This window comes from Canis aureus, chromosome 25, assembly GCF_053574225.1.
Source record: "Canis aureus isolate CA01 chromosome 25, VMU_Caureus_v.1.0, whole genome shotgun sequence".
NCBI classification, from domain to species: domain Eukaryota; kingdom Metazoa; phylum Chordata; class Mammalia; order Carnivora; family Canidae; genus Canis; species Canis aureus.
The window spans coordinates 43966721-43994602 of NC_135635.1; the positions used below are offsets into that span (position 1 = coordinate 43966721).

The 27882-nt window shown below is 39.3% G+C and overlaps 2 protein-coding genes across 37 annotated transcripts in view; one reads left to right on the top strand and one right to left on the bottom strand.

Annotated features, from left to right (window-relative positions):
- WNK1 (WNK lysine deficient protein kinase 1) overlaps window positions 1-26019 on the top strand; it is a 150097-nt gene extending 124078 nt beyond the window's left edge. For 10 of the 24 annotated variants that reach the window (XM_077871565.1, XM_077871570.1, XM_077871580.1 and 7 more), the window contains 17 exons: window positions 128-244; window positions 557-730; window positions 937-994; window positions 1130-1252; window positions 2047-3491; window positions 4602-4685; window positions 6745-6828; window positions 7498-7558; window positions 10530-10603; window positions 12529-13190; window positions 13893-14095; window positions 15848-16042; window positions 17173-17265; window positions 19522-19563; window positions 21506-21532; window positions 22474-22661; window positions 23044-26019. In XM_077871565.1, the coding sequence (XP_077727691.1) occupies window positions 128-244; window positions 557-730; window positions 937-994; window positions 1130-1252; window positions 2047-3491; window positions 4602-4685; window positions 6745-6828; window positions 7498-7558; window positions 10530-10603; window positions 12529-13190; window positions 13893-14095; window positions 15848-16042; window positions 17173-17265; window positions 19522-19563; window positions 21506-21532; window positions 22474-22661; window positions 23044-23361 (3948 nt within the window). In that variant the 3' untranslated portion in view covers window positions 23362-26019. The remainder of the gene's footprint in view (window positions 1-127; window positions 245-556; window positions 731-936; window positions 995-1129; window positions 1253-2046; window positions 3492-4601; window positions 4686-6744; window positions 6829-7497; window positions 7559-10529; window positions 10604-12528; window positions 13191-13892; window positions 14096-15847; window positions 16043-17172; window positions 17266-19521; window positions 19564-21505; window positions 21533-22473; window positions 22662-23043) is intronic. The other 14 variants (XM_077871588.1, XM_077871578.1, XM_077871579.1 and 11 more) reach the window with 7 other exon arrangements.
- Window positions 23503-27882, bottom strand: part of RAD52 (RAD52 DNA repair protein) — a 120157-nt gene continuing 115777 nt past the window's right edge. For all 13 annotated transcript variants that reach the window (XM_077871616.1, XM_077871612.1, XM_077871617.1 and 10 more), the window contains one exon: window positions 23503-27481. In XM_077871616.1, the coding sequence (XP_077727742.1) occupies window positions 27420-27481 (62 nt within the window). In that variant the 3' untranslated portion in view covers window positions 23503-27419. The remainder of the gene's footprint in view (window positions 27482-27882) is intronic.

The window sequence follows — 27882 nt, forward strand, 5'->3', positions numbered from 1 at the left end:
AAAAGAGTTTTAATTTGTAGAATGGATACTTTATTACATTCCTTCCAGACTCTTCAGTGGAAGGTGAGGAAGTAGCACAAAGGCCGATATTCTTAACGTTTTAAGTTCCTTTTCTTTTTCTTTTTAGGTTTCAAATAAAGGAGACCGAGTAGTAGAATGTCAACTAGAGACTCATAATCGGAAAATGGTTACATTCAAATTTGATTTAGATGGTGACAATCCTGAGGAGATAGCAACAATTATGGTATGTCTGCATTTGGAGTTCCAGATTTTGCTTTAGTACTTTTTCAGTATCCACTGCCCTATGAAAATGTGCAGCATTTTGTAATCTATTTTGATAGTTATGTGTTTATTTCAATATGAATTACCTGTGACTTATTTGGTCTAGGACATGTCCAATTCTGGGTATTGAAGAACTAATTTACATATCAAATAAATAATGATACAGGTGATATGCAGATTTGTCAGACAAAAGTCATGAACAAGTGGTAATTGGAATAACTTAAAACATGAGTAACACTCTACTAATCAGACTGACATCACATTTCTTTTACAGGTGAACAATGACTTTATTCTAGCAATGGAGAGAGAGTCCTTTGTGGATCAAGTACGAGAAATTATTGAAAAGGCTGATGAAATGCTCAGTGAGGATGTCAGTGTGGAACCAGAGGGTGACCAGGGATTGGAGAGTCTGCAGGGAAAGGATGACTATGGCTTTACAGGTTCTCAAGTAAGATCATCATCCCCATAGAGAAGTTTGTTTACTTGAAATATTGCTGTGGTGTTAAATCTGCCATGCAAAATGTTCAGTGATACCACATTACATCTGTGATTAAGATTATCAAACATTTAAGTTCTCTTTGCACGTGACCTTTGCTGTGCTCAATGATAAAGATTGTGTTTGAGAATGAATTTGATCACTTTTGTTTGTTGTAGAAATTGGAAGGAGAATTCAAACAACCAGTTCCTGCGTCTTCCATGCCACAGCAAATAGGTGAATTTCTTTTCTTTCCATGTTTCCTTTTACCTTTGACCTAAGAAGTTGAATACTAATAATGAAATCTTGAAGCTTCATATTGGTGACAGTATATAAGTAACACAATTAAGTGGTTTGTTTCTTTTTTACCAGGCATTCCTACCAGTTCTTTAACTCAAGTTGTTCATTCTGCTGGAAGACGGTTTATAGTGAGTCCTGTGCCAGAAAGTCGATTACGAGAATCAAAAGTTTTCACTAGTGAAATACCAGATACAGGTAAGAAATTGCTTCTACCACAAACTTCTATTAATCTTACAGCATCTCTGCTATATTGGAAGGCTGGTTATCAAACAGTAGTTCAAATGATGATATAGACAGTAAAGAAGAGTAGAAAGTTGAGATTATAATCAATGGATAAATATTGGGGAAGGGAAATAGATGATGAATAGGAGACTAAAAGATAAGAGGCAGAAAAGACAACTGCACTAGATGCAGCCTGTGTAATAGATACTGTATACCTACAATAGTATGTGTTCGTTTCTCTATTTAGGACTATTGTAGGTGTTTTGTTTTGTTTTGTTTTTATTGTAGGTGTTTTGTGGTGACTTTTTTTTCCCTTTTTTCCTTTCTATTAATTTTTTTTTGCCCCTAGAAATAGATACTCATAGAAGCTAACTTATTTTGATCAAACAGCTCTTTTACTTTGCTGCTTTAGATCCTGTCATTTCCTTAGGAGAAGTTTTAAACCTTGTTAGTACGTGGCAATATTGGTAATCCAAAAATAGATTGTTAGGACTGTTTTGAATCGACCCTTTTAAAATGGACTGATTCTTGAGATTCCTGGGTGGCTCAGTGGTTGAGCATTTGCCTTTGGCTGAGAGCATGATCCCAGAGTCCTGGGATCGAGCCCCACATTGGGCTTCCTGCATGGAGCCTGCTTCTCCCTCTGCCTATGTCTCTGCCTCTCTCTTTCTCTTTCTGTGTGTCTCATGAATAAATAAATAAAATCTTTTACAATAAAATAAAATAATAAAATGGACTGATTCTGAATTTTGTATTTTCCTTTACAGTTGCTGCCTCTACTCACAGCGCTGGAATGAACTTGTCTCACTCTGCTTCATCCCTTAGCCTACAGCAAGCCTTTTCTGAACTTAGACATGCGCAGATGACAGAAGGGCCCAGCACAGCACCTCCCAACTTCAGTCATACAGGACCAACATTTCCAGTTGTTCCTCCTTCCATGAGTAGCATTGCTGGAGTCCCAACCACAGCAGTAGCCACACCTTCAGTATCAGTCCCTGCAACTAGCAGCCCTCTAAATGACAGTTCCACATCAGTAATTCAATCTGAGATTCCAGTGCCCACTGAAACAGGGGTTGGTGGAGTTCCCACCTGCACAAGTGTAATGCCTTCAAGTGGTCTCCCTGTACCACCCATATCTGAATCGCCAATATTTTCCACTATGGTTTCAAGCATCACAGTACCTACAGTTGTCTCAATATCAGCAACATCCCAGCCAGTTCAAGCTCCCACATCTGGGAGCACTGTTTCTAGCATAGGAACTTTGCCTTCTATACCAGTTTCAACAGCTTTAGCCTCTGCAGTGGGCAGTGTTGCTGTCCCAGGTGCTAAGCCTCCACCTGTACTATCACAGCAGACAGCAGGCAGTACTACTGGGGCAGCCACATTAACATCCGTTCCTGCCATCACTCCGTTCCCAAGCATAGCTTCACAGCCATCTCTTCAGCTTAGCAGCAGCACCTCTGCTCCAACTCTAGCTGAAACAGTGGTGGTTAGTGCACACTCACTAGATAAAACATCTCATAGCAGTACAACTGGATTGGCTTTGTCCCTGTCTGCATCATCTTCCTCCCCTGGAGCAGGATTATCTAGTTCTATTTCTCAGCCTGGTGGGGTGCATCCTTTGGTTACCCCATCAGCTATGGCTTCTATTCCTGCCCTTCCTCAAACAGCAGGACCTACTTCTACACCTTTATTGCCCCAAGTACTTAGTATCCCACCCTTGGTACAACCTGTTGCCAGTGTGCCTGCTGTGCAGCAGACACTAATTCATAGTCAGCCTCAACCAGCTTTACTTCCCAACCAGCCCCACACTCACTGTCCTGAAATAGATGCTGACTTACAGCCCAAAGCTCCTGGAATTGATGACATAAAGACTCTAGAGGAAAAGCTGCGGTCTCTCTTTAGTGAACCGAGCTCATCTGGAGCCCAACATACATCGGTCTCACTAGAGACTTCACTGGTAGTAGAGACCACTGTCACGCCAGGTATCCCAACCACTGCTGTTGCACCAAGCAAGCTCATGACATCTACTACAAGTACATGCTTACCACCAACCAGTTTGCAATTAGGAACATCTGGTTTGTCAGTTATACCAGTGGTCACGCCTGGGCAGGTTTCTACCCCAGTCAGCTATGTGTCAGCCCCAGGCAGCACTACATCAGGAGTGAAAGCTGGAACTGCTCCATCAAAGCCACCTTTGACTAAAGCTCCAGTAAGATTCTTGTTTTAAAATAATTTGATAAATATGATCATTCTCCCCCCCCCACTCCCATAAGAGCATTTTTTTCAGCTCAGCTTTGCAAATTAGAAATGCAGTTATAAAGATACCCTGGCATATAGTAGCATTCTGTATTTATTAAATAAATTGAAAATGACTTTAGGATATATGTATATGGAACACAAGATACTTTTTTCTTTTGAAATATAGCAGGATTATACTACATGATTTTCTAAGGTTGTATGATAGGTAAAATAGACATTTCTTAATAATTGGTACCAGCTAAAGAAATCTTTATCCTAAAAGGAAGCTAAATGCCTCTGCTAGCAATTATACATAGTAATATAGCAGTTAACAGCCTTTGTTTCAGTGAGGATGAAGCAAATTTTCTGCTTTGCTTAGATTCCAAGATGTAAAATTTGAGGCTTATAAAACTGAAAGTTGGTGATGAATTTTGTAAAGAGGAAGAAAGAATCTAATCCTAGGAATAAAATAACTAAAATGTGTTTTCTGATTCTGCAATGGTGGATTTCCTCTCATTCTGCCATCTTTAGTCTCTGAAATCTTTTCCAAATAACAAGGCTGTGTTTTTCCTACTATATTCTGTGCTTCACTCATCTTTTCTGCTTTGCCATTGATCGCAAATTTTTTTTTATAGTAGGGTAACAGTAGAGGCTTTGTACAAATTGCTTAATAGTACTAGATTTCTGGTGACTTTTGTTCTCAGACCGACCCTTGGTTATTTCTGAACTATACTGTTTTCTCAGAAAAGCCTAATGATACTGTACTAAAACAGTGGCTCAAGAATATCTGGACTTGGCCTCTCCTGTCCAGACAGACTTTGATTCTGTTTTCCCTAGGGAAAAACCTTTTACTAAATTTTACTATTTATTTTATTGCCATGTAGTAGTAACCCCTATAATAGTATCATGGTTATAATGTCCTTTATTTAAGATAGATACCAGAATATAAGCCAGGTGACAGCATGTCTTACTTATATATTTTACTCTTATATTTCTACATTGGAATTAGTTGATTTGCTCTCCAGTACGCATTCTGTACTCTCAGTGTCTCATGGACTTGAATTTCCCTTCATTGTCTCAGGTGCTGCCAGTGGGTACTGAACTTCCAGCTGGTACTCCACCCAGCGAGCAGCTGCCACCTTTTCCAGGACCTTCACTAACTCAGGTGCCCTAAGACTTGGCAGATGTCTTTTTGTACCCTTACTTTTCTTTCACAAAGCTTACTTTTTTAAATTCTCCATTGCATGATCTTGGCTTCTGGCTCCTCTTTGGTTTTGACTTAGTAACAACTTTCTATTAAAACAGTGTAGCTAATTATCCAGGCCCTACTTAAAGTAAGAAGCTTCATAGTTCTTTTGTTTTTATTATTACTTCAAGTCATCTAGAAAACATTTAATATTAATACTTTTTCATATTTTATGAAGGAAGAAAATAGCAAAGTTTACCTATTACCGGACAAATACAACTCCTATCATTCAGAGTTTTGTAGAGTAAAATTACATCTAAGGAATGAGAACTAGGTTCTAAACTATTGTGGAAGTAAAAATAAGTAATCAAAATTAACTTTGAAAGTTCCTTAGGAAAAGATACCACACTGATAACTGATAATGCCCCTTTTCTGTGAGTTCAGTCAACCAGTGTTTTCTTGAATATTTAACATTTCTTTCACTGATCACCTAATAAAAGTAATTGGTTTATGTATGGATGGTCATGCTTCATGAACAAATATGTATTATATCCTTCAATAGAAAACCTACACAGCTCAGACCAGTGACATGAATGTTAATTTCCTATGTCACGATCAGTTCTGACCAGAGGGTAAAACTGCCTGCAATATTTAAATTATCATTTCCCTTTCCCACCATACCCCACCACTCCACACATTTAATTGAATTCCCATAAGGAAAGTACTTATTATGAATTCATTATAACTGTAAAAAAGCTTCTGCCCTGAGACAAAGCAGTAAACAATGAAACTAAATCATGATTAGATTTGACTTTACAGTTGTGTGCTTTATTTTAAAATTGTGTCTAAGGAAAATATAAATTTCTAACTTGAGAAGTCTAAACTTGTCCCTACTTAATCTCAGGTGTACAGTAGAACATAACTTTAAGAACTTGCTAGAGTAAAGTAATAATTCCAAAAAGAGGGATCCCTGGGTGGCGCAGCGGTTTGGGGCCTGCCTTTGGCCCAGGGCGCGATCCTGGAGACCTGGGATCGAATCCCGTGTTGGGCTCCCGGGGCATGGAGCCTGCTTCTCCCCCTGCCTATGTCTCTGCCTCTCTCTCTCTCTCTCTCTCTCTGTCTCTGTGACTATCATAAATAAATAAATAATTTTAAAAAATAATAATTCCAAAAAGAACTCCATCAGCCACTAAATTTTGGAAAAAAATTCATTGTGAAACTCTGTAAATAAGGGGTTTTACCCCTATTTTCTGATTAAAAAGAATCCATTCAGACTTTTGAGAGGGTGCAAATGAGATGAGAAACAGCAAATAAGATAGGGGTGGTTGATGTGAGGGTAAGTGGATAATGCCTACATATAGAAGGAGAAGTATAAATGAAGGCTGCAGAAGAACAGGTTGACAGAAGCTAAGATAGATATGGAATTATGGTCTGTTTCAAAGGTAAAAAGTTATGGCCTTGGGGTGGATGATAGTTAAGACCTGGTTAACAGGATGGAATGTCCAAACCTCCAGTTCCTTCTTGCTGTCATCTGTAGGGTATAAGAAGTATAGATTATTAAGACCTAAAGAAAAGAGTAATATCCCTTGATAGTGACAGGATGTATTAATGCAATTCATAAGGTCAAATTGTCAGACGGACCTAAACTAAAAAGGAAAAGAGGGAACATGTGATACAATAATCTACTGGTAGATCTTGATACAGTTATCAGAATGTTTTAAAGAGAGAACAGAGGACAGAATTTTTTAAAGAGAGGACAAATAGAAACTTTTCTATCACTTCAAGTGACATCAAACATAGAAGGTAAGAAGACTTCAAAACTATAAAAACATTAATGTAACTAAATTTCTCCAAGGTTTGGGAAATTGACAGAAATCATTCAGGCAATGTAAATTTAGTGTATTGAGTTTTATACTCAGTGAATAGATGTTATGTTGTGTTAACCTAAAGCACCAAACAGTATTCTGTATAGATTAGCTATATATAGTGGCTCTGACTATGCCAAAGACCTCTCCTTATTGTACTTATTTTCGTTCAGTCCCAGCAACCTCTGGAAGATCTTGATGCTCAGTTGAGAAGAACACTTAGTCCAGAGACTATTGCGGTGACATCTACAATTGGTGTAAGTTTTGAAAATCTTGATGATGTCTTTCCATAATTCTAATCTATATTCTCAGAGCATACTGTATTATGTTTAAGAAGCCTATTAATATGTTTAACACCTATTAATATGTTTAACACCTACAGAGTTAAAAGTATTAATTCAATCTTTGCTTGTCCCAGCAAGCAGAAATAAGGCACATGAATAATGTAAGATTAACAACTGACCCCGTGGTGTAATTGTGGAAAAGATTATTTTTATTTTTTTGAAAGATACTTTTCTTGTTTTACCATAGAATTATACCATAGATTAATCCTATGGATTTTGCATTTATGCTTTGGAGGAAGCTATACTTTAAAAGTTTTAACTTCTTCCTTTTAAGTTTGTCACACAATAGTGTTCTGATTAAAACTCTATTTCTATGAATATCCAAGTATCCCATGAGGAAAGTAAAGAAAGCAATATAGAAACAGCTCAGAATTTCTTCCTTTTAAAAATCTTTTTTACATCAGACTTATTTTTATGCTGAAAAAAATAGAAAACTCTTATGGACATAAGTGTTTCTTCACATATGTATATACTGCATTTATTTGGCCATTATAAGGGCAAAAGAGAGAAGGCAGCATGGCAAAACTTTAAAAGTAACTGAAGCTAAAGATTTTGTGGTATCTTTGCGTATGTGTTTTGCAGCCTGTGTCCGTGGTGGCTCCAACAGCAGTCACAGAAGCAGGAGCACAGCCTCAGAAGGATGGTGAGAAGCATCCTTCTTTTATGTTATCATTTCAAGTCCTCTCCATAATTGATATAGAGGTTACTATTTGAAAGACTTTCTTAAGAATGTAGGTGTATTTGAGACCGTTCTAAGGAACATTTTTATGTATTTCATGATTGAGGAGCATCAATACTAGTATCTAGAACATGTCATATTAGCAAATTAATAAATCTTTTATGTTTTGTTTGTTGTTTTGGGTTTTTTGTTTTGTTTTTTTGCAAGAGGGGCATGCAAAGGGTCGATTCTCAGAATAAGACCCTTTGTTATTAGCTGGGTCAGATACTTGACTAAAAGAGATAAGGAAATTCAGGCATACTTACAAAAAATTTTACCTTAACTTCTTGGATTTTGTGACACTAGATAATCTTGAATAGCATGAATGGTAGAAATACAAATATAAGATTTTAATCAGTTTAAAAACACTTTTATCTATTTCTAGAGTCTTTAGAATTGTGTTAAAAAAGAATTGGCATGATCATACATATAGTCTCCTGAGAAAGGTATATTTCCAACTTAATTTTGTAAAAATAATCCATACCAACAATGAGAACTTTTATGAGCATGCATGTGGTCATAAGTTCACATTAAGTACTTCTTTTCTAAAGTTTTGTTGTGAATCTCTTTTCACCACATCACTGGTCCCCCAAAAGCTAGGAAATTTAAAGCGTTTATTTTCTGTTAGCTTTTCCCTTAGAACCATTTATGTTCAAAGGTGGATATAATTCAATGTGAGCTGTACTTACTCAACGTGATTTTGTTAGAGCACTTGCTTAATACTTTTCCTCTTTATAGTTTATCCATTCTCCTCACTACCACCTACATAGATATAGTTTCCCCTGTGTAACTATTAATAAGATTACCTGGAATGCTCAGCTTTCTCTCTCCATTAAATTCTAAATTTTACTTCAAAGCTCTCTCTTAAAGGAGTGACTTGAAAATTAGTGGACCAGGAAAGTCTAGAAATGGACAAACTATAAGAGAATGTAGAATATGAAAAAGATGGGCTTGCAAATCAGTGAGAAAATGCTGGGATATTTCAGTAAATGCTTTGTGACAACTAGACAGCCATCTGGAAAAAAGCAAAGATAGATCACCAACCTCAACCAAAATAAATTCCAAATGGCCCAAAGATAGAAAATGATACTAAAGATAGTACTGTAACAAAACATAAAAGGAATCCTTTTCTTCTTCTTTTTCTGTAGAAAGCAGGGTCAACAAACTTTCTGTAAAAGGCCAGAAAGTATACATTACAGGCTTTGCGGGCCATATAGTCTGTCACCATTACTCAAATCTCCTACTGTAGCCCCAAAGCAACATAGACATTAATGAGTTTTCTGCATGGAAAAAAAAAATGCCAAAGATAATTAAAAAACTGGGTTAGAGGGGTGTATTCATATCACAAAAAAGACTACTAAGTGATAACATTTCTTACCTCTTACTGGTAAATTAAGAAGTTTAATAGCCACTGGTGACTTGATACAACCTCCTTGGAGATCGATTTAGTAATATCTATCAGAATTTTAAATGGGTATGGTTTACCATGTCCACTCTTAGGTATTTATTACACAGATCTGTAAGAAAATATTTAGAGCACTTTTATAATAGCCAGTTCTAAAAAACTTGAATGTCCATCAGCAGAAGTCTGCTTAAATTACATTACCTTTGCATACATATAATATACAGACAAACATAAAATACTGTGCAGCCATTAAAAAGAATGAGACATCGATATGGAATGTTCTCTAAGATATATGGTTAAAATATCAAAATCAGGGACACCTGGGTGGCTCAGTTAGGCACCTGCCTTCAGCTCAGAGCATGATCCTGGGGTCCTGGGATCAAGCCCCACATCGGGCTCCCTGCTCTGTGGAGAGCCTGCTTCTCCCTCTCCCTCTGGCCCTCCCCCTTGCTTGTGCTCTCGCTCACTCGCTCACACTCTATCTCAAATAAATAAAATCTTTAAAAAAATCAAAACCAGTGTTTTATATATATACATATATATATTATATATGTATTTATATAAAACACAACTTATTAGTTTTGCAAAATAAAGAAAATGCTGGTATAGGTCTACATTATCTCCAGAAAAAAAAACTTCAAACAAATGATTGTCCCTAGAGAGGGGGACCTAGGTGGCTTTAAAGTTGCTCAAAACTACTTAACAGTGATTCTGATACCTGTACTTGCTGTTTTAGGATTTTGCCTAAGTATTGCCTAAACCAATTTATCATAGTTGATTTTCATTTTAAAATGGGTCGTTAGGGCCCCTGGGTGACTCAGTCAGTTGAAGGTCTACCTTTGGCTCAGGTCATGATCCTGGGATCAAAGCTCTGCATCAGGCTCCCTGCTCCTCATGGAGCCTGCTTCTCCCTCTGCCTTCAGCTCCCTCTGCACATGTAGGGGTGCATTCTCTCTCTCTCTCTCTCTCTCTCTCTCTCTGTCAAATGAATAGAATCTTTAAAAAACAAAAAAATGGGTCTTTAATGTCCTTGGTAAAATCTCATCCTTTCTCTTCATTTATTTATAGCTATCTTTGAGTTAAAGAATGAGTAATTGAATTCTTACTGCCTGTTAACCATAGTTTTTGTAGTATCTCTTTTAGGTTGTAGTTAAGCTGTGAAGCTGTTTTATTCCTCCAAATAATACCATATCAGCTGTACATGTGTATAAGGAAAAGTAAAGGGTTAATTTTCAGATTTTGACAGTGTTTCACAAACAATATAATTTTTCAGACTAGAGATATCTAGTAGGAAAGTAAATAATAATAACTTTTCCATTGTTGGACAAAACTTAAGGGGAAGAGGAGGTAAGGAAATTTTCCCTGCCTTGAACAGTTTTCCTCACCTGACACATAGTTTTATTTTGCTGTATTTCTGGCCAAAGGGAAAAGAAGCTAGCTAAACAGAAATGCTAATTTAAGTTCTTTTTCTCCTCCATGTACTTACTTCAGTTTCTCAGATCACAGAAGGTCCTGTCCTAGCGACTAGTTCGGGAACTGGTGTTTTTAAGATGGGAAGATTTCAGGTAAGACAACCACTTTTCCTTGCCGTGAATTCCTCTTTGGGGTGAATAGGTATATAATAAAATTATTACTTACCTTTGGGACGTAATTGCCAATTTAATGATATATTTCTTTTTTATAGCTCTTTGTCATTTTCCCCTCTTAAAAATAATACATGCAAAAAAAAAAAAAAAAAAAAAACATGCTGCGGTGCCTGGCTGGCTCAGTCAGAAGAGCATGTGCCTTAGTCTTGGGGTCATGAGTTCGAGCCCCACTTTGGACAAAGAAATTACTAAAAATAAGTAGATAAGTAAACTTTAAAAAATAATAATAACACATCTCAAAGAAAATATAGAATACTTAGTAGAGAAACAATGAACTATCTGCCCATCCCCACCACCTCCCTTCCCCATCCAGGATTACTTTATAGGGTTGTGTTCCCTTCCATTGATTTTTCTATGCCATGGGTGTATCTACAGTTGACCCTGCTGCTTCTTTGAATGATATTTTGTGGCTCCCCCGCCCCGTCTTTTTTATTTACCTAACTCATTCTCCTATTGTTAGTCATTACATTGTTTCTAATTTTTCCAACATAGTAAAGTAACAGGAAACATTTTTGTATGTACAAATACTTTGCGTGTTTAGGATAATTTTTTAGGATTAATTTCTGAAGTGAAACTACTTACTGAGCATCAAGTGTGATACCATATCATTATATTTTCCCAGCTGATCCAACCAGTGAATTTTTCTTTCTTTCTTTCTTTCTTTCTTTCTTTCTTTCTTTCTTTCTTTCTTTCTTTCTTTCTTTCTTTCTTTCTCTTTCTTTCTTTCTTCTTTCTTTCCCTTTCTTTCTCTTTCTTTCTTTCTTTTCTTTCTTTCTTTCTTTCTTTCTTTCTTTCTTTCTTTCTTTCTTTCTTTCTTTCTTTCTCTTTCTCTCTCCTCCCTTCCTTCCTTCCTTCCTTCCTTCCTTCCTTCCTTTCTTTCTTTCTTTCTTTCTTTCTTTCTTTCTTTCTTTCTTTCTTTCTTTCTTTCTTCTTTCTTTTGTTTTTGTTTTTTTTTTACTGCTTTTTAGAATTGCTTTCCAGTTATTCTCAGGATACCATTGGGAGTTGGGGTTGGTAGGTGATGTTTGTAAACTGAGGTTCTGAGAGTTTGTAGCTGAGCTGAGTTTATAACACATGGGCAAATTAGAATAAGGATGTGGATCCTCATAGTCCCATTTAGTTGTGTTGATTCTTGAAGCTTAGCTGGCATTTAACATTTACTGGATTTAATCTTTGTAGTTTTTATATTCACAAGCAACCTTCAAGATTCCATTCCTTAGGGCAGCCCGGGTGGCTCAGCAGTTTAGCACTGCCTTCAGCCCAGTGCATGATCCTAGAGACCTGGGATCGAGTCCCATGTCGGGCTCCCTGCATGGAGCCTGCTTCTCCCTCTGCCTGTGTCTCTGCCTCTCTCTGTGTGTGTCTCTCATGAATAAATAAATAAAATCTTTAAAAAAAAAAAAGATTCCATTCCTTGTTAATTATATTTCCACAAAGACATAAATCTAAGTCCTGTGTATAACATGAGATATGAAAGCAATTATTTACTTAGTAAGCTTTGCCAGCCACTGAGAATCTATGTATCTAATGTGTACATCTCAGTACAGATATATTGTTCTCTATAATGGTATTCCATTTATTTTCACAGTGAAAATAGAGGGACTTAAGTAAAGACATACTCAGCCTATTCACTGGGAAACAAAGTAATGCACTTTTTAAAAAGATTTTGTTAATAATCTCTACATCCAGTGCGGAGCTCAAACTCACAATCCTGAGATCAACAGTCACACACTCTACTGACTGAGCCAGCCAGGCCCCCCCTCAATTTTTTGAGAGGGGTCCATTTTAAAAATTGATTATTAGGGACTTTGTTTTTTAATCTCACTTTGGTTTCTTTCTGTCAGGTTTCAGTTGCAATGGATGATGTTCAAAAGGAGGGTAAAAATAAGTTAGAAGATGGAAAGTCTGTTCATTTTGAATCCAGCACTTCAGAGTCCTCAGTGCTATCAAGTAGTAGTCCAGAAAGTACCCTGGTGAAGACAGAGCCTAATGGGATAACCATCCCTGGCATCTCATCAGATATGCCAGATAGTGCCCACAAAACTCCTGCCTCAGAAGCAAAGTCAGAAACTGGGCAGCCTACCAAGGTTGGACGTTTTCAGGTGACAACTACAGCAAACAAAGTAGGTCGTTTCTCTGTGTCAAGAACTGAAGACAAGCTCATTGAGGCAAAGAAAGAGGGACCAATAGCGTCTCCTCCTTTTATGGATTTGGAACAAGGTGTTCTTCCAGCTGTGATACCAAAGAAAGAAAAGCCTGAACTGTCAGAGCCTTCACATCTGAACGGACCATCTTCTGACCTGGAGGCTGCCTTCCTGAGCAGGGATGTGGATGATGGTTCAGGTAGTCCACACTCCCCCCATCAGCTGAGCTCAAAGAGCCTGCCTATCCAGAATCTAAGTCAAAGCCTTAGTAATTCATTCAACTCCTCTTACATGAGTAGTGACAATGAGTCAGATATTGAAGATGAAGATTTAAAATTAGAGCTGCGAAGACTACGAGAAAAGTAAGTATATTTTCTTCTATGAAAGAATAATGGCAGAACTGTATTAAGATCTAGCTACTGGTGCCTAGATAGTGTTTTTTCAATGCAAAATGCTTATACCTCATTTCTTTTCAAGAGAGAGTGGTAGGCAAAAGCTAGTTATCTGAATGTTCTCATTAGGTCTCTTATAAGGACCCATAGCATTTCTACTTCTTTACCTTTTGTTATTATATGGTTGTTTTTGTTAATAGTACTCTTTATCATTATTAATCTACTTACTAGTCTACCAAATGAATCCAGTAATGGCACTGGGATGTAGATTATGTGGGCAGGTTTTATAGATCATAGTTAATAAACTGGATCAGAGTAGCAAATTCAGTATTCCTGTGTGTAGTCTCAAAAGTCAGGAAACCTTTTCTCCTCACACATCATCAACTATCTGTTGTTGGTTAGGAGCTGATTGGAATTTGGCTTGGGTAATGGAGGCCAACATTATGAGATGACAAACTAGAATTTCAAGATAGTAGAAATTGGGTTAAGTATATTGGGGGAAAAATAAATAAGTAAATACTTGAATAGAGGTTAAAGAATATGTTATTAAATCTCATTTGAACAAAAATGTTGTTGAACAAATTGAACAATTGAACAAATTGAACAAACGTTGTTGAACAATGTTGAACAAAAACATAATGTTTTTGAATTATGTTTGGTTATCTTTCATAGACATCTTAAAGAGATTCAAGACCTGCAGAGTCGCCAGAAGCATGAAATTGAATCTTTGTATACCAAACTGGGAAAGGTTCCCCCTGCTGTCATTATCCCCCCAGCTGCCCCCCTTTCAGGGAGAAGAAGGCGACCCACTAAAAGCAAAGGCAGCAAGTCTAGTCGCAGCAGTTCCTTGGGGAATAAAAGTCCCCAGCTTTCAGGTAAAAAGCCATGGTCCAGGTCAGCTTTGGCTGTCCCATCTTTTTCTGTCTCCAACTCTATATGTAACATATGAACATTTGTTGGTTTTGTTAAATTTAAAGGAGTTTGACTTTCCTAATATTCTTGCTTCCTTGACTTTTCTACTCCCTATGTTTATAGTATCTCTTTTGTTGAGTCTATGAAAGTAGACTGGGTGAGTACAATGCCTTATTCCATTGTGATCCATATGACTCTCTACTGGTAGCCACTTACAGTTGTTCTAAAGGATAAACAATGTAGCAATGCCTGGTTACTCATATAATTCACATTTCACCAAACTCATAAGCAACTGTACTCTATTTTAGTAAAGTTCAGGTAGATTTTTCTTTTCAATGCATGAATTATTCATAATTGCAGCTAGGAGGAATGTAAATTTCATATATGTCACAGGGAGTAATTTTCTTGATTCAAGTTTTTATTTCTGTATTGAAATAAAAAAACGGGGAGCCCCAGTGGCGCAGCAGTTTAGTGCCGCCTGCAGCCCGGGATTTGATCCTGGGGACCCTGGATCGAGTCCCACATCGGGCTCCCTGCATGGAGCCTGCTTCTCCCTCTGCCTGTGCCTCTGCCCCTCTCCCCCCCACCTCGCCCCCCGTCTCTATGAATAAATAAATAAATTCTTTAAAAAAAAAAAAAAGAAAGAAAGAAAAAACTTGTTTGTGGTGTAATAAAAAAAATAGTTAAATCACAATATCTTATAATGAACTATAGTTTGTCTGTTTTAATTGTGATAGAATTTTTACCCTTTGGTGAAATTGCGATGTTAACAGATAATTAGTTGAAAAGTAGGGACACCTGGGTAGCTCAGGGGTTGAGCATCTGCCTTTGGCTCAGGGCATGATCCTGGGGTCCTGGGATCGAGTCCTACATTGGGCTCCCTGCATGGAGTCTGCTTCTCCCTCTGCCTCTCTCTCTCTCTTCTGTATCTCTCATGAATAAATAAAATCTTTTTTAAAAAAAAGTTGAAAAGTAAAAAAAAAAAAAACTGAAATAAGCTTGTTACCCATATTTGCTCTCCAGATCTAATATAAATATGTTGGAAAACAGTTCAAATTTCATAGCAGCTTTCCATTCTCTGGAAGCTTTCAGAAACCCAGACTTTTTCTCTAGCACATTAGAACCAATTCAGTAGTGGAAATGTGATTATAAGGGATATCAGCTAATTTAGATCCTGACCCCAATTTTGACTTTTTGAGTGGCCTTCTATTCCACCAGTTAGTAGGAAACAGACACGTTTGTCAATTTAAAGACAATTGATTAGAAAATAAAAGCCACCTGCCACAAATTTTAAATTTGCATTACTCTGTAGTCACTTGTGTCTGTTTTGACACCACTTTTTACTTGATCTGACACATGCTAAGAATAAAGACTAAGCAGAGACTGCCCATCAAGCCTATTGATGTTGTGCTCTGACTCAGTGTTTTATAATAGGGTTTAGGAAAGCGATTGTGGAATTCGGTCATACCCTCTTCATGTTCTATCCAGATGACACTTGGGTACCATCTCGGATATCTAAAGCTATCTGTAGCCCTATTGCCTGTTGATTCTCTCACTTCCCCTCCGATGAGGGAGGCTTTTTGTTCTTTCATCATTTATAGCTTCTGACCTGTGATTAGTCACTTAATGGGACACATTATAGGAATAAGAATAGTGCCATTTAGGGTGTTGGGAAAGCTGTACATGTTTCTTCATGCCGCTTTATCTTTTGACAGGTAACCTGTCTGGTCAGAGTGCTGCTTCAGTTTTGCACGCTCAGCAGACCCTCCACCCTCCTGGCAACATCCCTGAGACTGGGCCAAATCAGCTGTTACAGCCCCTTAAGCCATCTCCCTCCAGTGACAACCTCTACTCAGCCTTTACCAGTGATGGTGCCATTTCAGTCCCAAGCCTTTCTGCTCCAGGTCAAGGTAGGCAATCAAAGCAACCATCATCTTCTAAAAACATTAAAACGGAGAAGCTGTCATACCTGCCACAAAAGCCTGAAGAGTAACCTGTTGTTAAGGTCAGTTGGAAAACCAGCTGGCCAGAACACAACCTATCTGTTGTATACCTACAGATTCTGAGCTGGAAGGGGCAGTTGGGCAATGATTAGATTAGGTGAGCTCATTGCTTCTATCAGATGAAATTGCCTTTTTCAAAGGATTACAGCAAAAAGTTGCATTTGTGACTTATGTGAGGACTTTAATCAAATTAATAACTCATTTGGGATTGGAACATATGCTTTAATACTAGACTGAAATTTCCTGAACCAAAATTGAAGGAGTTGTAGCAGTTTCTGAAGAGCTAATACATTTGCTTAGCCAGTGCAGATTTTTTAAACTTTTAAGTATGGGAGTAGCATACTAAGATAAATAGCCGTACAAGTATCTGTAATCTACTTCCTAAATATAGTTTTATTTACTAATGATCATTCAGAACTTTCCTGTCGAGGAAAGAGCTGCTAGCAATAGTAGAACGAGAACTGGAAGGACTTAGGTATCATCTGGGTGGAAAAGAGTAAGAGAAGTTACAGGTAACTCGCATAGGTGCTTTTGCCACAATATCACGGAAATTAAAGAGGAGATCAGGGCAGCATGGGTGGTTCAACGATAATAGCGCCACCTTCAGCCCAGGGTGTGACCCTGGAGCCCCGGGATCGAGTCCCACGTCAGGCTACCTGCATGGAGCCTGCTTCTCTCTCTGCCTCTCTCTCTCTCTTGTGTCCCTCCTGAATAAACAAATAAAATCTTAAAAAAAAATAAAAATAAAAATAATTTTAACAAAGATGAGACTGTCTCTTCATAAGAGGAGTGTACTTATTCACTAGGACCGTAAGCTAGCTGGCATTATTCCCACTGGGAAGAGCTTCAGCATTTGGCAGAGGGTGGGAATTGAGACCTGATATTTCCTGGCCTAAATATCTAACCTTTTCCTGGAAACTTGTTCTTCTGTGTGCCATCTTAGCGCATTTCACCACTCCAGCCTCAAGTTTCTAACATCTTGTAGTTGTGTTCTGTCTCTTCTCTCTCTGTTCTTCCCTGTTTTTCCCCTCTCACAGGCTGTGCGAAGTTTAACTGTGCATCTGAGCAGGTGACATTCAAACCTGGTGGCAGGAGGACCCGATTTCTGAGTACGCCCTGCTTGGCTCTTTGTGTGTAACACCTTTACTCCTTCCTTGTCCTTGTTTTTCTGCTGCTTGGATCTGATGTTTCATGCAGTCCATTTTCATTGTCTCTTTGTATATCATCTACTCAGTGGCTTGGCTGAACTATTAACCTCAGAAGTTTGGGTCTCTTTGTTAATTATGATAAAAAATATAGAGATAATAATTAGGTTTCCATAAACTTCAAAATAATTTTCTGGTAGAAGTGCTTCTTCATAGATCCGTGACAGAGAGTAGAAAAGATGGCTATGCTATAGAGACTGCTGGGCCATTTGGAATAAATGAAGACTGAAGTCCATAGTCACGTACGCCCCCCTTGTCTCTGGCATTAGAAGTGACAGAGAGCGTCTTGACCACTGATGTACTTTGATCCTGGCAGCAGGGGAGAATTACACCCTATTTTTTATTCTTTATCAGAGTAGATTGAAATTATTTTTCTTCTCAGTTAAGCCTATCAGTTGAAATGATGTTAGAGTCTCTTCATTGGATCCTTTCACTTCCCCCCTCACCCTCTAACTCCATAAAATCGGTAGTTCAAAAAGGGTTTCAGTATAGTTACTCTGATTAAGCATTAATTTTTTTAAGGACCAAAGCCCAGCACCTGCCAATGAAAATGGTCTTTTTGAACATAATATCTAGGATTTCTCTGCTCTCTTCTTAAAAGTAAGGTACAATGGCAGATCACCCAACTTCCCCAGCCTGTTTTTCCCATATGTGAAATGAAGATGATGCCTATCTCCTAGGGCTCTTGTACAAATCAAGTAAGATGGTGTGCACAGACACGGGCAGCATTGGGAAGCACACATCATTTCCTTCTAATTAGTCAGTGCCTGCCTGCCACATAGTAGATGGTCCATAAATGTATATTGAAATAAAAAATCAAAAAAACAAAAATAAGGCTCAGGTAGAAAACCTGTTAGAGTTCGGTTAAAGACCTTCTTTGTTGAGGCCTCAAACTTCTGATGTGGTTATTGAAGTGCTTTTTAAATGCATGTGCAAAAGTCATCATTGTTTCTGAGTATGGTCCAGAGGTTCTTGGGCCTCACATATCACCAGCCCTGGACTTTTAAACAAAAGAGGTGGACGGTGTTATCCAGTGTGGCAGTTTTCCAAAGCATGTGTGGTTTTTGGGTACTGAGATTGATAACTTTACAGGTTAGACCAGGCTGGACCAGATATGTTATTAGCACCTTGACACTTAAATAAGCATTTAATTTCTATGTCCAGCTGGCAAAGTGAAAAGACACGTAGGAGACAAGTGTTGTAAAGTGGTATATAACATGTCAGGCCTATATCATATAGCCTGAGATGTCTGAGAGGGAAGAAAAAGAACCAAGGCTTTTTTGTGAAGCGTAATGTGAGAACTACACTTCAGATTAATTAATTAATTAAATTCTCACATACTCTTAAAGGTAGGTGGTGGCACACTTGTAACATCAAATGTTAGAGATCTTAAATCTTACTTCCTTTTGGGTCTAAAAAGAGAAGCCTTAGATCTGTTGAAGGCACTTGATTATACATCTTTTAAGCCTTGGTGAACAAATTGCAAGAGGCAGATTTAAAGCAAATATGGAAGAGAAAACATACGTAACAGGCGTGGGGTCTTTCTAGTTTTGGATGCGTTATTCTGTGCTCTCAAAATAGATTCCGGTTTGGAAGCACGGCTTGGCTTAATGCTTTATTTATGTTTAAAAGTTGCTTATTTTCCACATACTTTTAAGGATTTTTCTGGAGGGGAAGGAATTAGTGTGTATATCTAGGATTTGGAAATATATTAGCCAATTTAAATATACTCAAAACTGTAATAGTGGTCCTGTCAGTCTACTGGAGTAGAATTACTAATGCATTTAATTAAGTGCTTTTTAACAACCCAGCAGGAGAAATAGAAAGTGGGACGGGGTCAGTGGAAAGACTGCTTGAGTACTTGAAATTCAAGCAGTAAGACCTGAGAGACTGTGTTGGAGTTCCTCCCCCATCCCAGAACCTCAGTGCCAAGCACTCTTAGATACGAAGAATTGGATGTGGAAGCTCAGCTGTCAGCCATCAGAAAACCATGTGAAGGCTAACAGCCAGTAAGATCTATGTCCCATAGAACTTTACCTATGGCAGCGGCTCCCGGGTACCACCAGTCTGTCTCTCATTCTGCTTTCTCTTGCTGGGACTTTGTGTGCTGTTTGGAGATTCTAAGTATTTTACACTGATGTTTCTTTATCTTTAACATGTTGCTCTCTCTTTGTGCTTCAGGGAAGATGGTGAAAAAAGTCTGTCCTTGCAACCAGCTCTGTAGTAATTATCTTTTCTTTCTCTTACTTTTGGTCCTTGATTGCAAAGCCTGTTATCCATGAGTTCTTGGAACCCTGAAGCTTCACAACGTCCTCATTCCCAACTTCCATCTGTCTAATTCTGCACCCTTATCTAAGATACTTTTCAACATGCTTAATTGCTGACTACTGGCAGATTAAGAAATCACCTCATAGTCTTCTCTCACAAGATGACCCCCTGTGAGCCTGGCTTTGTGACAATTATGGATTGATAATGCCCATGATATATATAGAGAGATTGGGGATGCCTGGCTCCTTGAGGAGAGTTCTTTAGTCAACAGATACGTGCCGGCCACTGTTCTACCTGCTGGGAGATCAGCACTGATCAAAATGTAGAAAAGTCCATATACGCACATCATAGTGGGAGATGTCTGCTAGGTTGGTGAAGAGAAAAACACTACTTACTAGAGTTTGGGTTCTTAGTCTGGTGGCTTCTTAATGTACAGATAGTTCCAACTGCCCACCAGGCCCCCTACAGGGCCAATCAGAAAACACACGTATTTGCGATACTGGGCAATGAGCTACGTATGACTCAGAGTAAGGTATTGTGGCTAGGATCTGGTGGTGTGGGGTCAGGGAAATGTCTTATGCCAGGAGAAAATTTAAAAATGGATTTGGGGTAGTAAAACACTACCTCTTAGAGCTTTGCAGAACTCAGAAAGGTCTCAAGATTATTCAGTATAACTCTCTGGAAGGCAAGCAGCAGTCTCAGAAATATCTGCATTTACAAGCAATGTTCTTAAACCATTTACTACTAAGGTGGACTAAACGTGCCATCCGTTCTCCCAGCTTTCATAGTCAAGTCACCTTTTTCCAGGCGTTAATTTCCAGTCAGAGAGGAGTGTGTTTGTTTCCTTCTTTAATGGGAAAGTCTGTTTGCAGAAGCCAGAGTAAGAAGGTTAACTATGTGATTGACCCCTGCCGCCTTGGGTGTATAAACCCTACTTGAGAATCCAGTAGTGTGTAAGACAGATTAAAATGAAAAATGAAATGTGGTTGTAAAGGAGCCTCACAGCATCAGAGGCGACTAGCAGGAGACTAGAGAGATGTAACTCCCAGCATGAGCTCTTTGTGAATAAGCAGTGTTTGCCTCTACTGAGCTTCTTGTATTTGGCTTTTGACAGTTCTGCTCACATGTGATTGTTTCCGGTTTTCATTTTGATTGTCTCACTCATCATCAAGCTTACCAAGCAATTATTATTCAAACAGGAAAATAGTCCTCATGCATGTGATATGCTTGCTCTCTGGATTTTATCACTATCATGACTGCCACACTCATTGCTTGCGCTTCCTGCTCTGTACTTCCCCCACCACTGTCTCTCTCGCTTTTCGAGGAAGGCTGTTTCCTGTGCTCTTCTCCTTTTCCACTTTGGTTTCCCATACCTTAGGGGAACTTACTCTTCCTTTATGCTGTATGTGCAGTAGCTACCCCTCGTGGTTCCAGTGGGCATAAAAAGTGAGCTAAATATACACTGTAGTAGATCCATGTCTTGCCTTGAGGGTAAGAAGCATGTGACCTTCCTCACTCTGCAGCTTCACCTCAGAATTAGCTCACTCTACTACAGACATGCTTGTGTGTGCCATTCCCAGGGCGGTGGGGTTTAAACTTGACATGAGACCAGCAATGGATTATAAAGGGCTTTTAAATGGCAGAGTTGCTTTGGGCATGCTGCTATGCTCTGGTGCCGCTTGGACCTGGAAAGCAGGAATATGTATGCATTTATTTAGCCCCCAAGCATTACTTAGATATCTGAAGGCCTAGTGGCTGACAACTTATCTTAGAAGCTTTTATTTATTCTGCAGCAAATGTGAGATCTGGTAAGAAAGTGGGGGGTGAGGGAAGAAAAACAAGATCATGACTTTTCTTTCCCTCTTCCCTAAAACTTGCCTCTTCGAATAATCTTCAGTGTGCCCTCCAGCAGAGCCGAAATCAGGCAGGACACAGACCCCTTCTTCCTTTTTCATCAAACCATAGAAATAGAATTCCTTCATCATAACCTCAAAGCTTCCTCCTTCCTTTTGCTCTCCTACCTCAGCTGAATGTTCCTGTTGCTTCCACATGCAAGTGCTTGCTCTTTGGGGGGTGAGGGATGTGTTAGTGAGAATCCACGAACCAGTCGAAACTGAGGTCATCTTCAGGAAAACCATGTCTTCCTGGAGTTGAGTGATTCAGGCATACGACAGAGAACCTTGCTCAGGAATAATCTTGGTTCTTAACTCATAGGCAATTGGGAGAGGTTGAAGCTTCCATTCCTCCCAAGTTTATGTTTACAAATTTGTGTATATGGGTCCAGGTGAAAAAGGTTTTGAACAGAGCATGCTCTCTCTCCTGTCACCTCTTTCTGTTAAAGAATGGCTAAAGACTGTGGCACAATATCCACATGGTTTCAGAACCCCATCTTTTCTGGGCCAAGCATCTACCTTTGTATCCCTTTAACACTCCTACTTTTAATCCTGCCTCGGGGCTCTAGAAATCCTCTTTTACCCTGCATTCTGCAGCAGTCTAGAGCCTCAATAACCTTAACGCACCTCCTTCATCAACGTGATGCTGGGAATAGGGTACTGAAAGTAAGTTTCAGTACTCTGATACCATGTGAATGGGCTGAAAGAGGTCCCTCCCCTTTGTGCCCTACCATTATCCGGAGTTATTTAGCGTCATCCGTAGCTCCTAAAGAGAATCTGTTTTCATTACCCTGCCCTGCCCAAACATGGCTAAACAAACCTATGGGACCTTCCCTTCTTGCATGCCTTCTCAGCTTATCCTCTCCTCATTCAGTGGCTTGCCATTTGTCATCCTGTGAAGTTTTCCCTCTTCCTGAAGTTCTAACTCAAACTCCTTTTAATGGTTGTATTCTGTTGCTTCCTCTAATTTTAGGGACCAGCAGCACAAACACTGTCGGGGGAACAGTGAACAGCCAAGCTGCCCCAGCTCAGCCTCCTGCCATGACATCCAGCAGGAAGGGCACATTCACAGATGACCTACACAAGTTGGTAGACAATTGGGCCCGAGATGCCATGAATCTCTCAGGCAGAAGAGGAAGCAAAGGACACATGAATTATGAGGCAAGTCTTCCCTTTTTGTCATTTGCTGACCAGCAGAGTATCACTTAGCACACATCTGAATCAGAGGTGATATCAACTGCCTAGCTAGTGCTTAGCATTTCATGCCATAGCCTTCTGTAGCTAATAAATTTAAACACTTTTAGAAAAAACAAAATCATCCAGTTACTCTGTTTTTGAATCCCTAGGTGTCAACTCGTTTTTTTCTCCCCTTTTCTTTCACCACCCTTAATTGCATACACATATTTAAAAAGGTATGGTTCGGGTTTCACTATACTCCATAAGATTTGAACAGCCCTGATTCTAGAATTAGATTTCAGTAGCACCCATTTCACCTTTGAGTTATACCCACACCAAACTTTACATGTAGCTGTTTTCTTTTCAGGGCCCTGGAATGGCAAGAAAGTTCTCCGCACCTGGTCAGCTGTGCATCTCCATGACCTCAAATCTGGGTGGTTCTGCCCCCATCTCTGCAGCATCAGCTACCTCTCTAGGTCACTTCACCAAGTCTATGTGCCCCCCACAGCAGTACGGTTTTCCAGCTCCCCCCTTTGGCACTCAGTGGAGTGGGACGGGTGGCCCGGCACCACAGCCACTTGGCCAGTTCCAGCCTGTGGGAACTGCCTCCTTACAGAATTTCAACATCAGCAATTTGCAGAAATCCATCAGCAACCCCCCAGGTTCCAACCTGCGGACCACTTAGACCTAGAGACTTTAACTGAGTAGATTTGGGGGCAGGAGATGGAATGCTGAGGGGTGGGTGGGAGGGGGGGGGAATGGGAAAGTAGCCTATATACTAACTACTAGTGCTGCATTTAACTGGTTATTTCTTGCCAGAAAGGAATGTTTTTTAATACCGCTTAGAGCCCTCAGAATTGAGACTCTCCCTCCCCTTCACCATTTATTGGAGTGGAACAAGAAGGAAAGAGCAGCTTTCTTGTGATGGGGCAGCTTCAAACCATGCTTTCCTATTTCTCTACACCCAATAGTGAGGGCTAGAAAAGAGAATCATTTATCAGAAAACTATGAGAGAGCTCAGTGTAAAACCAAACCCATCAGTATTTTCAAGTGGGTGGAGCTCTTAATTTTGGTACCTACCCCAAATCCCTTATTTCCTCAAGAATCTAAACCACAAGACAAAAAAACAAAAACTATTGGGGTCTCTCCTACCCTGTTTCCCCTCCCCCCTTTTTTTCTGTTTCTTCTTTGGTTCTTTCTTTTTGCTTTAGAACCAGTGGAAAAACACCAGGGGACTGAGGTTTCAACCCTTTCTTATGATAGGTCATTAGTGCTTTAAGCAAATGATATTAGCAGCTTTGACTGCAGCATTAGCAATTAGGAAAAAAATTAAGTCCCCTGCGGACATGTAACTTTGCCATCAGTTTTGATGTGGAAACACTGTGATATATAAATGTTGTTGGACAACAGTAGTTTTAAGAGTAAGATATGAAAGGTTTAAAAAGTTGCAAAAAAAGCAAGCTCTGTCCTTTACTTATTGAGACACTTTAGCTTTTTCCTTTGTATTTCCATTGTAGTAGATAAATAAATGTGAATGTAAGATTGTATAAATTACTGTACTTGAATACTTCTGTTCTCCCAGTATTGCTGGCTGGATATTTTAGTGCCTTGGACTCTACTGCTTCTGCCATTAGCACCAACTTCTCATCAGACCCCAGATCAGCAGAGGGCGTATGGAAGGATATTAGGTCCATGTGACCCCAGCAGAGGATTATGCCAAAGGGAAACTGAAAGAGTATTTTTTTTTTTTTAAGTCATTCAATTTTGTCTAGAGCAGGTGTAAGATGAGCAGGGTGAGAAGTTAAGTTGACATCAGTGGTTGAAAGCAGAAAGTTCTGTTTCAGGAACAGTAAGGAGGGGTGTGGTAACAAAATTGAGCAATTTAAAAGATTAAGGGTGGTTGTGATAAATGAAAGAAAAAGAAAGACTAAGAACGAGAGAACAAACTTGTCAGGAAAATATGTGCTGCCTGGCCTGCAGGTGCCATGAGCCTTACTTACTCAAGCCAGGTTTGGACAGACAACACCTAGTGGAAATGGCTGAATATAAAGGGAAGGGGGTGGGGGCTAGTTTTTAAGTTGGGAAACGTTGATTGGAAAAGTCACAGATGGAGAAAGTTGCTCTAAGAACTTTGGATTGCTTTCCTCTTGTTGCAAATGTATCCTGCATTTCTCAGCTTGGGGTGCTGTATTTTGTGGAAAGTGGACCCACATCTGAATTGAGCATTTTAAGAAAGAGTGCTTATTCCTACTCATTTCCTCTGTGATGTCCACATGGTTGCAGGATCTTAAATCTGTTGTGCCACCTGTTTCTAGAATTGCAACTGATATTCTCACATTCTGATATAAATACTCCCCTTCAGTAACTGCAACCAACCAGTATTATTTAGTGCTATGCCTAGTCCTAATGGGCAGTTCTGTTATTTTCAGAGCTTTCAGAAAATACTCTAATTGGCTATGTTTGGGATATCTATTATCTCCAAAGATGGAGAAAGAAGCTAGGACCTGATTTTTTGGGTGCTTCTTCTCTTGACTCTTGAGTTGGGAAATTAACACGTTTCCAATCTCTTACCCACCTCAATGGCACATCCCAGGAATCACCAGAAGGGGAGCCTGGTTGGCTGTCCTAAGCTGTTGTTCCTTCGTGGGTCCAGTTTTCTTTAGTAAGTTAACCTAGGTCCAAAGATGCAAACAAAAGCCGAAGGTTTAGCAAAGTAGAAATGAAAAGGACAGGGGTTCCAAGCCCTGCTACAAGGTTGTTTACTTATTTATTCTCTGCTTAAGATCCTTGGGGAGATGGTAAGAGTAAGGATAGAACAAAGAAGGTGCCAAGTAAATGAGAAACAGACCTAAGATGAATGAAACCATACTTTCTACCAGAGGAACGAGGGAACCAAATGCAGCACATGATTTTTTGTTATTTTGGTTTAATTTTGAGATCTCTTCACTTACACACAAAAAATAAGAACTGGTTTTATTTACTGTTGATTTTTTTTTCCCCTCCTGTGGATGAAGTAACTGAAGCCTAGAGGAATGAACTAGTGCTACTGAACTGTTTAAATTATTTTTGTGTTAATAGTACACTTTGAGTATCTTTTTCCACATTACAAAAATCTTTTCTGGATTATAAATGTTTTCCTTACATTATTTAACAATGTACACTGTTTAAAAAACAAATAAACTGAATTCAAACCGTGGGGGTTTCTCAGCAGCCGTTAATTGTACATTTTGCACTAACTCTGGGTGTTGCGCTTCTTGTAAGATTGCGCTCTGTGCTTCAGTTTGTTACCTTTGTAGACTTATTTAATGAAACCATTCAAATAAACCAAACTTGCTTTTGTTGAGCTGTGGGGTTTCATTTCCAGAAAATTTCCTTTTTCATGATCTCATTAGAATTTCCTTTTTCATGATCTCATTAGCTCATGTTTTGAGTTGTGTACAATTTATAACTGGATTCCTCACTCTGGGGACTTTAAAGCAAAAGATCTGAACTAAACTAAGATTATGCTTGAGACAAGGGAGAGATTTTTTTCTGAAAAAAATGGTCAGAACCAAAAGATGAACATATGACCAAATCCATTAATGAAGTTGGTAAGATAAAGGAGAAATCAGGGTAAGCTATGGCCTCTTCATCTTCCATAGGAATAGAAATGGCCGGCTGCCGCCTTGTACTTCAAGAGTTCCTTGCCTTGGGGGGCACCTGGGTGGCTTAGCGGTTGAGCATCTGCCTTCAGCTCAGGTCATGATCCTGCGGTCCTGGGACAGAGCCCCACATCAGGCTCCCAGCACAGAGCCTGCTTCTCCCTCTGCCTGTGTCTCTGCTGTGTCTCATGAAAAAATAAAATCTTTAAAAAGTACCTTGCCTCGGGTCCATAGCTTCCCACAAATGGATCTGTGATCCAAAAATTAATAAAAGCCACAGCTTGAAGATTAGGTAAAAGGCACAGCTGCCCAAGACGCATCTTAAAAAGTAAACTTGTAAACTCATTATTGGCTGGGGGTAGAATTATGAACGTCTGAAACTGGGAAAAATCCATTTACGTTGAGTTCTATCTCCCACCTAAAAAGGAGAAATACAAACACCTATTCACATTTTTTGTTACAAAGTAATTTATTTTGCTTTCTTAAAATGACTTTTCTTTGGTCTTCTTAGGTTATTTCCTCCATTAGGAAAAAACTGCAGGATAGTGACACCGTGAACCTATAAATCAGAGATGTGTATCACAGATGAAAAACGTAACCTGGATTGCTGCAAAGTAGTAAAACACTGTAGCTTTTGTTCTCAGAAGGATACGCAGTATGGTGTGGACATCGCTAAACACTGAGCCCCACCCAAAGTGAAAGGAGGCAGACATTACAATAATTTCGTGGAGGCAGTTGCAGGTACTTAGTAGTATAGCTTATATTGATTGAATGCAGGAAGCCACTGAGGATCCCTAAAATTTCTATCCATATTAACACAGTAGCTTAGGAATAAATAGTGAAGAACATCAAGAGCCAAAGAAAAGGATTTTAATCTCCACGCCTCCCCCTGCGGTGTGTGACGAGCTTTCTTAAAGCACTTGTCTTCTCACTGCTCAGCTTTATCTGCAGAAGGCTCCAATAGATCTGGGTTAAGTTCAGAATGAAGCAAGGTAAATCCTTGGAAATAAGCTCAGTCCCTAGGAATGATGAACAATATTATGACCAAAAAGTAGCTTTAGAAAGTCCCTTTGTGACAAAGTCCAAGGATGTGACCTGAGCCTCAGGATGGATCCAATTTCCTTTTCTTCAAGTCCTGGTTCTTCCTATAGATATCACAGTTTCCTGTGGAAGAAAAAATCATTTAAATATGGCTGCTGTGGGGATCCCTGGGTGGCGCAGCGGTTTGGCGCCTGCCTTTGGCCCAGGGCGCGATCCGGGAGACCCGGGATCGAATCCCACGTCGGGCTCCCGGTGCATGGAGCCTGCTTCTCTCTCTGCCTGTGTCTCTGCCTCTCTCTCTCTGTGTGTGTGACTATCATAAATAAAAAAATTAAAAAAATTAAAAATAAAAAAAATAAAAAATAAATTTAAATATGGCTGCTGTGGGGATCCCTGGGTGGCTCAGTGGTTGAGCATCTCCCTTTGGCTCAGGGCATGATCCCAGAGTCCCGGGATCGAGTCCCGCGTCAGGCTCCCTGCATGGAGCCTGTTTCCCCCTCTGTGTGCTGTGTGTGTCTCTGCCT